Here is a 9,941-nt window from a genome sequence, read left to right as displayed (position 1 = left end):
GAATTGATGGAATGGTGGAATTGAGCCACGAATATAGCAAGGTTAAGCCGATTTCCTTCTCTAGCACTCAGCTGGAAGTCATGCAGTACATGTGGACAACTGACTTACGTGAAACTTAAAGCAACCAGGAGTGTTGGCCGGTTAAACTTCAGTTCAATTCACGGCAGTGATTACAGGGGGAAAACACATAGTTCATGAACAACACTTCCAGTTGCATGTGGCCACGTACACTTGGCCACTTCACTCTCTCACGCAAATCACGCAGCAATTAAAGACGGCTTAGCTAAAACTTATGAATTGTTGTTCATCTGCACTTTCCACATCCTCAACTGAAGTGTGCACAACCGGTTAACCTATCGTCCTCCACTAAGTTTTTCTACCTGTTTTCAAAATTATCCCGTGTATCAGATCATTCAGAGGCACAGAGACATCATACAGGCGTTTCTACAGGAAGTCTTCTATAGGAAACGCAGAAAACAACCATGCAAAAAGAAAAACCTGGGATTTTCGGCGAATTCCAAGCTCCAAACGAGGTAGGATTGGGGAAACTTCGTTGTGCATGATTTGTTGGTGCAAAATGGTGAATTGAACATGGAATTAAATTTTAAAAATGAGAGGAAAAGTCTGCCTACACATTGAAAAAATGTGAAAAGTCTGCTTGCATATTTTCTGAGTTCTACACAGTACCTTTTTCCTCTGCATTCGAAGCCTCGCTTCTTCTTTCTCACCTTCTTCTGAAAAGAGAGATGCAACCATAGGAACTAGGCTTGTGTGAAGGAATGAATTTGCAAGACTGTCCACTTTCTAGCAGAGAAAAAAACTATGTTATTTGGTCTCTGTTTTGTCACAAAAAAAAAAAAAAAAAATTGATTTCTTTTCAAAAACTAAGGAGCAAATTCAGGTTGGAAAAGTTTGAAGAGAGAAAAAATTGGAAGTTGTTGTTGTGAAAAACATGAAAACTCCAGGACCAATAACAAGTTTACAAGAGGGGCAATGAGCTATCTTTTTAGAAGAAAACACAGGTTTTTACAAATTTTTTGGCTTCAAGAGAAGAAGAAAACAAATAGTTTTATTTGTTGCATGTTTATGCAAAAGAAGCGATGCAATTCTAGGGAAGAATCAGGCCTGAAGAATGTGGAAAAACCAATGATGAGGGAGCAAAAATCATTCAAGCAGGGGGAAAAACAAAGGAAGAACAGGAAAGAAAAAGACTAAAGCAGAGAGGGCAGAGACTAAACAAGACGAGAAGAAAGCCAAAACAGAGCATGAGGGAGCAAGCTAACAGAGGCAGAAAAGACCAAAGAAGAGGAAAAAAGGAGGAAGAGACACACCATGAGATATCAGTGACAGTAGACCGAAACAGTTTCTACAGGAAACCAGAAAACGGCCACTACAGGAAGACAGAGGACTGTTTCTACAGGAAGACAGAGGACTGTTTCTACAGGAAGACAAAGGACTGTTTCTAGAGGAAGCCAGCGAACTGTTTCTACAGGAAGTTTGAAAAGAGGGAAGCCAAAGGAGAAAATAGCCGAGATGTTAGCCAAAGAAGCCACCAGGGCCATCAAAGATGAGGAGAGAGATTGGTTTCTCAGAGGATGAGCAACACTTTCAGTAGGGGGGTGATGATGAGCCCCAAAAATGGACAATTATTTGGGCTCATTCAACCTCCTAATTTGACTTAATCCACCATTCTCATTAGTTTATTGCATGTTTTTTATTATACTTATGTTAATAGATTGAATTTGGTTAGTCATTATGCCAACAAGTCTAATGGGTGCTTCGTGTAGCGTTTTTGGTCAACTTGGAGACAAAATTGAAGGTCTTAATGAGCACTTGGCAGCCAAATTCGTGGGAGAACAAGCTAGAGGATTTGTAGGAAGGTGTCCCCTTCATTTATGGGCCCTTAGCTCGAATTCTCCACCATCAGCTCGGAGTTCAAGGGCCACCGAATCAATCAACACATGGGCAACTGAGCAAGTCAAGTAGGACTGTTGTTAACTCCAAGTTTTGGGCAGCCGAGTCCCTAAATTCTAGGAGGACTGTTGGGTCCTCAAATTGTATAAATAAGAGGGCTTAAGACCTCATTTTAGTTAGTCAATTTGGGTTTTTTCTCTTTGTAAGCCAGTTTTGGCATGATGTTAGACTCATGATTATTTAATAAAGGTATGCAGCTTTGGATTCAATTCTGAGTTTTTAAGGGAGCTATAGCTCTTAGGTTAGGGCCCAACCTGAGAGGAATAGACCTCCTCTTCCTTGTATTGTTACTTGTTTCTTTTCATCACTTTGTTTCTTTGTTTTGACATGCATTTAGAATTTACAGTCTGCTGATTTGATTTATTTTATGTGATTGAGTAGGATTAGTTTACAGTTCAAGTGCTTTCAGTTGCTTAGATTAAAGTAGGAGGATTGTAATTCATTAGAGCTCCAAAAAAGGTTGATAGTGCACTCGCTGCCATCTCTGTTTAGAGATTGGGGGTGTGGGCTGTACCAACCACCAAAAACGCAGTCTTATGCTTTCATGCAAGCTGCCACACAGTCATTTCAATTATAGATCCATTCATGCATTCTGCTCTTGAGCACTACTGCTTCGTTCCAACACCATGCACGATTTTTCTCCACACTTTACATTGTTGTTCATTGGTTTAATAACACAGTTAGAATAGGTTGATGGAATTCTTGGTTTTGTGCAAGATATAGAGGATTTGTTTCTTTTACACTACATAGCATCACTTTATCGTGTTCTTCTTCTTCTCAACCATGCCTGAAGCCACTTTCTCGACCTCTGTTCAGCTCATTAGCCTTCCAACCCTTCTACGTCTCACGTAGCTCCATCTTTTCAACTTTTCCTTGCTTCCACCCTTCTATTCACCAACCAACTGTACTCACTCTTTCCTCACCTCAGATCTCTGTCCCTGAGCCATCACAAGCACCATCTCCATTTTACCTATCCACCCATACCGCTCCATCAGTTCACCATCACCCAAAACTCCCACGGTAGGAAATCCTGTAGAAGTTAGCAGACTTCCTGTAGAATTCCTAAGTTTCCTGTAGGATCCCCTGCAGACATCCTGTAGAAACCTGCAAACTTGGTTGCCGAGCACCTGAACGTTGTAGACTTCTGTGGGCTGATGCTAGGGATCCCCTGGGACCTCTCCTAGCTCTCCTGACCTTTCCCAAGCTTTCTCTCCCTTCGCACCACCTCTGCACAGCCAAACCCTAATAAGAAACAAAATCGTAATCACTCCAACCACTTAAGAAAAAATACAAAAACAATGTTCTTTTCAATGGAAGTAGTTTAAGTTCATGCATTTCATATCACTAACAGTAATGGCATCATTCTTAGACACTTGCACTCCCACCATTGCATCATAGAGATTAATCTAGTCAGATTAGGGTTTACTAGGGTTTCCATGTTTTGGTTGGCTTTCAGTTCATCTTTGCAAAGTAGATTAATTTCCTTTGAGATAGCCTTCGTCCATCATTTAGAAAGCCTCTTCTGAGAGCATATAGGAGTTGGCTTGAGCCCTAGCGGACTTGTGCCAGCTGACCAAGTGACAGCTGTGACAAGAGCTAGTACTTGTGCATACAACACCGTCGCTTCCAAGTTTGTACGAACTATCGGGTTGATAAAATTAGCACTACAACAAAACCAGCAATTTGCGCCAGATTTAGCGCCAGATTTTAGTGCATTTTTTTTGTAATTGTGATGAGCAACCTGGCGCTAAATCTGGCTCTATTGTACAATTTTTAAAGCGTCCTTTTTTGCACCTAATTTTGCATCCTTTTTCACGCTAGATTTTGCATCATTTTTTACACCAAACTATGCATCATTTTTTGCGTCAAATTTTGAACCAAGATTTGCATCTTATTTTATGACAGGTTTTGCTTCTAGTTTTGTGTCATTTTTTGCATCTATTTTTCATTCTCTTTTGCTTCCTATTTTGTGTCTTTCTTTGCTTCCATTTTTGCACCATCATTTGCATCAAGTTTACACTGTATTTTGAATCCAATTTAACATCTTTTTATGCATCTATTTTGTGTCAGTTTTTGGATCTAGTCTTACGCCAGGTTTTGTATCTAGTCTTACACTAGTTTTTGCTTCTATTTTTGCACCAGCTTTGGTGCCTATCTTTGCACCATGTGTTGGATTTGATTTAGCACCAAATTTTGCATCCATTTTTGTGCCCATTTTTGCATCTTTTTTTGGACCATTTTTTACATCCACATTTACGTTTGATTTGTCTCCATTTTTCCCATCTCATTTTGCACCATATTTTGCATCATTTGTTTCATCCAATTTTGCATCATTTTTAACACCATCTCTTGCATCTAATGTTACATCATTTTGAGCATCCAAATTTGCATTTATATTTGCATCTTATGTTGAGTCATGTGTTGTGTCCACCTTTGCATCTTATTTTGTGTCTAATGGTACATTCAATTTAGAGCCATTTTTTACGTCTACTTTTGTATTTGTTTTTACACCAAGTTTTGCATCCAATTTTAAGCTATTTTATGCCCCTTTTTGCACCATTTTTTTGTGTCTACTTGTGTCCAATGTTGCACCATTATTTACACCGACTTTTTCATCCAATTTTGCATTTTTTTGGTGTCTAGTTTTACATCGTTTTCACCATCCAAATTTGCATCTTTTTTGCCCCATTTTGTGTCCACATTTGCATATAATTTTGTGTCTGAGTTCGAGCCTAAATTTGCATGTGATTAGGAATAATTTTTTACATCCAATATGGCATCCTTGGTTTCACCTTTTTTCAGCCCCATTTTGCATCTTGTTTTATGTCTTTTCTTACATCTTTTTTTTTTCCTTTTTTTGCACCCAAGTTTGCATCCCAAATTTACACCATTATTTGCATCATCATTTGGCATATTAATTTGTAACGTTTTTTGCTTCTTTTTAACGCTCAACTTTGCATCTTATTTTACATCTAATTGTTGTCTTTTTTTGCATCTAATTTGGTGCCCATTTATGTGTCCTTGTTTTTGCCCAATTTGATATCCTTTTGTATGCCATGTTTTGTTCCCTTCTTTGTGTCAACTATTGCACAATTTTTCACTTCTAATTTAAAATACTTTGTATGTCAATTGTTTGCATTTTGTATTAATTCCTAGTTTAACATCCAATTTTGCATCCATGGTTACATCCGCATTTGACTTCTTATATAGAGTATATTTTTCTTTACATATATGACCCCCTTTATAGATTCATAGTGAAATATATGATAGTTTCTAAATATCATTAAAGCAGATATCAGAATTCAAAATCATTTGTAAAGAAATTTAAGAGAAATTGACAACATCCATCCAAAAAAATAACAATGTGTCGTTAACAATTTTCAAAACATGTATAAAATAGCAACATAATACTAATAAAATCAGTATTATTTTTAATCAAAACAAGCAAAATTCAAATATGATTAACAAATCAAAATATTTCATGAATATCATTATTCTACGATAAATTAACAACATACATAAATCAAACTCATCGTATGATTACAAAATCAAAATGTCTCATTTATATAGGGTAAATTCACAACACCCATCTAAACATAACAATGTCATTCTACACAATAATTTCTTCATAAAAAACAATGCATGTGCATGCCTAGCTACCACCACCAAGATCATCCTCATGATCATCTTGACCATCCTCATTACTCTGACCCACATCATCACCAACACCGCAACTATCATCATCATCTCCTCCTTCACCACCATCATCCTCATCCTCATCCTCATCATCTCCTGATATATGTTGAACATAATTTGGATCATCGTCTTGGCAATCATTACCTATAGCATTCTGACAAAAAAATCAATATTACATGTTAGTATTAATTACATAACACAACGCATGTTTTTGTTATACAATGTTAACCATAAAATGAGGTAAGATATAATATCTAATAGTACTAAAAAATAAAATGAAAATATGGTTTAAAAGTATATTGGAAATCCAACTAAAATTACATACCATAGAGTCCATCCAAACAACAAATTCAACCCATCTCTTTTGCTGCAGCACCTCCTTTTCCAAATGATTTGGAGGTCTTCCATATTTTAGTTCCTGTCAATCAGTAAATAGGGAGAAATTAGATAACAATGACTTTCTTCTAGTACAAAATTTATTAAAAAAATATCACATGTTTAATATACTTACAAAGGTTGTTATCAGTGCTTTTAAACCTTTCTGGCCACTACGATGAGTGACTTTTGTCTTGGTTAACCTCGCCTTGGATGCCTTGTCCTTAAACATAAACCAATTCAATTTATTTTCACACAAATATATGTCTAAGATACTTATAAGTATTAATACATTCTAAATAATGTTTAATGAAAAATTCAATACCTGAATGCTCTCATTGTCGGCTTTTCTTTGTGCATCCAACTTCTCATATGATTTTACAAGTTCTTTCCATACTTTAAAAGGTATGTCAATAGGTCTTTGTTTCAGTCTTTGATCTTGAGGCATTTTTTTAATTTTTCTTGTTTAGTTAAAAATTTTGGTTAAAAGAAACCGAACAAGTAATTCACATCAATGGCATGGGGACTCTATGGATATGTGTAAAAAAATGGCTATAAAGAAAAAATCCAAAAAACATATGAGCTCTCCCTTTAATGGTCACTTGGGGCATATGGCTGGAAAGGAACAACTCCATTTTTGAAAATCAAGGACAATCCTTTCTCAAAGTCCTTCCTAATATTTGCTCCAAATGTCTTAAAATGAAAAACAAAATTCAAACGTCATCCTTAAACATCTCCCTTAAATATAACGTTGGACCATAAATTCTTTATTTTTATTGTTATCGGCTCTGGAATGATTTTTCTATATGCAATTACATAATGAAATATGTGTGCACTAATGAAAAAACATTGAGTTTCATTTTTCATAATCACAAACAATGAAAAAAGAATCACACGTAGCTAGCATCATTTTGGAAATTTTATATTTATTAAAAATCTTTAACATGTTTTCCTCCCATATCTCATAAAAAGGTGTGAAATTTTTTATATAGTCTCCAATAAGCACTACAACAAAACCAGCGATTTGGAGGTTTTACACTAAGTTTTTCAACATCGAGCTTACTAGGGCTTGCACCACCGGGGTTATTAGTAAGAATCTCATGAGGTTTGCATAGCCATGATTATTAGAATCAAAATAGTAGGATTTGCACTAAAAAACAGTTCATAGTGCTTTCCTGTTGGGGAGAAAATCACAAGTTCAACTTCTGCAGTGCAGAGCACCGAGAGCTCGTAAGCTTTCTTCAGCAATCCACCTACGTTTGGAAAATGTAGCCTTCCTGCTGGCGATGTTCTCAATCCTCTTCCTCTGCATCTTTCCCCTCACTATTCTTGTATGTCCTCTTTCGTTTTTCCCTCCAAACAAACCCTCTCAAATTGAGAAAGCAGAACAACTCACTCGATGAGAATCTGAATCCAATTATCGCTTCTAACAATAACCTAATACGATACTAGAAGTGATTACAAAAAACCTCATTGACTCTTCATTTGTTTGGAAAAGCGCCAAGCATAAACTTCTGACGAGGGTTTCCGTCTCAAGTCTGGCTCGCAGGACGTCGCTTAGTCAATTGCGAGAAAAGTTTTCCACCTGCCTGTCACATACGGTTTGTCACAATATATATTAAAATAAGGTTGATCATACTAACAATAAGGTTGTATAGTGTAAAAGGAGGGCTCTCCTGACTGCATTTGGTTGGTTTATAGAAAAGATTGCTAGAATGTGTAATGTGAATGCTCTGCTAACTGTTTTTTAAGCATTTGGAAGTATTAAAACCCCCTAGGATAATTAATGTAGGACCTGTTAATTAATGTGTAAAGATGGCTATTGTCCTTGGGCTACCTTAGCTGTTCGTGTTTAGTGATCTGTGGTATTATGACTCCTCAAGTCACTATTAAACCATGAGAACCATGCCCAGGCAGACTAGTGTGACATTGTGGATGAGAACCAAAACTAGACTCCTATAACCTCCTTTTTCATCCTTTAAATTGCAGAATTAACTGACTGTTCTAGTAATCGTTCTTGAGCACCTGAAGATGTGCACCCTAAATAATAAGAATAATACCTTGTAACATATGAATAGTCCATCCTGTGCATGTAGGATATGCACATGAGGTCCAATAAAATCACTAACCAGAATACCAGGTGTTATTAAAGCCTCTACAGGTTGATATATATGAATGTTACAGTGTGCAGGAGTATGATTCAATTCCATATGAAAATACAAAACATCTGATAGGATTTCCTTATACCTCGTAGGCAAACAACCATTGTCCCTTCTATATATGAGCAGAATAAGTGCTTGGTTCTCTACACTAAATAAAGACAAAGTATAGTACTTATTGCTGACAAAATAGGATTTAAATCGCGGTTCAATTGCTTGACATTCAGCTGGTCACAAAATTGTAGAGTGCATAATCATAAGTGATGTTGCGAGCCTCATTGCTCAAATTCTAAGGGTCTTGCGAGCCATAATCACAGCCATGTATGGAATATCTTGTGATTATGGCATTTTATGAGGTCAATTCTTGTGAAGACATTTCAGTTTATAATAAATTTTGGACCTCAACAGAGTTTTGGCAAGACCTGGCTGAGCTAGGACATGAACAACACAGCTGATATGAATGACATAATCTAGCCTCAAGAGGGAGCCTCTTTTGTTTCATCACTCTAACAATATATGAAGTGGTGGAAATCATAACAACTTCCCCTTGAATATGACACCTAAACTGAGTACAAATCCTAAATGATGCAGCCTTTGGTGCATGTCTCTCAAAGTATCGATATTTCAAATGTTGAAAGCTCTTCTGCCCATTTGATATGCATTCGGTTGCAGTTCCCCTGAAGAAAGAATATTATAAAGGTGAGGCCATGGCCAATAGGTTAGCCATATCCATTGGAGTTGCCATTGCTTGATAACTTTAGTGTGATCAGTCCCACCATGATTCACATGGGCTTCTACTCAACACTGGCTGTTGCTATTGTAAGAGTCTTCAAGCTCGTTGAACCCATAGTATTGATAAGTGTATTCTTTGGGTCTCTGGTTTTCAAATTCTGCCTATGTTTTCCTCTCAGTATCATTATTTCAAATGCTGAAAGCTCTAATTCCCATTGCTGTGTATTTGATTGTGGTTTCCCTGAAGAAAGAAGCTAATAAAGGTGAGCCTGTGGCCAATATGTTGGCCATATCCATTGGAGTTACTATTTCAGCTTATGGGGAGGCCAAGATGAATGCATGGGAGGTGATTCTCCAGTTAAGTGCAGTTGCATGTGGGACTACCCAATTGGTTCTCATACAAATTCCACGAACATCAAAAGGGATTAAGTTGAATCCCATCACATCTTTGTTGCTCCTTGTTGCCTTGTTTTTCTCAGCACCCCCTGGGCCTTAGTAGAATACCCATTTCTGATAATCAGGGTCTCTTCCTTTGATTTGGATTACATGACATTCTGCTTGTGCCTTGGCTCTTAATCTTGCAGTGTTTCTTCTGATAGGAAACACTTCAGCCTTGACTATGAATGTTGCTGGTCTTGTCAAGGACTAGCTGCTCATAACATAATCTTTGTCTGTAATAAATGAAAAGGTTACAATCATAAACTTGAGTGGGTGTGGACTGGCTTTTCTGGCTTTCTGTTACTATAATCATTTGAAACTTCAAGCTCTCAAGTCCAATGACAACCAGCCAACGTACCTCAGCAGTGGAGCTGATGCCAATGATGAAGGAGAAGGTTTGCTAATGACGAGTGGGAGATTCTCAATCAGAGATTCAGAACCAGCAGAGAAAAATCAAACTCAAGCTTCAGGATTAGGTATTTAGATCATTAATATTGTCTTGTGCTAGAGATTACTGTTCTTGGATTGGCTCCTCTATGCCCAGATCTATTTGCAGGGAACAGGCCA

The 9,941-nt window shown here is 37.2% G+C and overlaps 1 protein-coding gene across 1 annotated transcript; it reads right to left on the bottom strand.

Moving 5' to 3' along the window:
- Positions 1-5,514: 5,514 nt before the first annotated feature.
- On the bottom strand, positions 5,515-6,511 carry LOC149197150 (uncharacterized). The gene is made up of 4 exons (XM_089403862.1): positions 6,371-6,511; positions 6,182-6,268; positions 5,996-6,088; positions 5,515-5,824 (listed from the first exon to the last, which is right to left on the bottom strand). The coding sequence occupies exons 1-4, from the start codon at positions 6,491-6,493 to the stop codon at positions 5,627-5,629; spliced, it is 501 nt and encodes a 166-aa protein (XP_089259988.1). The 5' UTR covers positions 6,494-6,511; the 3' UTR covers positions 5,515-5,626.
- Positions 6,512-9,941: the final 3,430 nt, after the last annotated feature.

The sequence above is a fragment of the Pinus tabuliformis genome, chromosome 2_2, assembly GCF_031772625.1.
Source record: "Pinus tabuliformis cultivar Carrire ecotype Pingquan chromosome 2_2, CPIR1, whole genome shotgun sequence".
Classification (NCBI taxonomy): domain Eukaryota; kingdom Viridiplantae; phylum Streptophyta; class Pinopsida; order Pinales; family Pinaceae; genus Pinus; species Pinus tabuliformis.
This window is presented reverse-complemented; position numbering and strand designations above follow the sequence as displayed.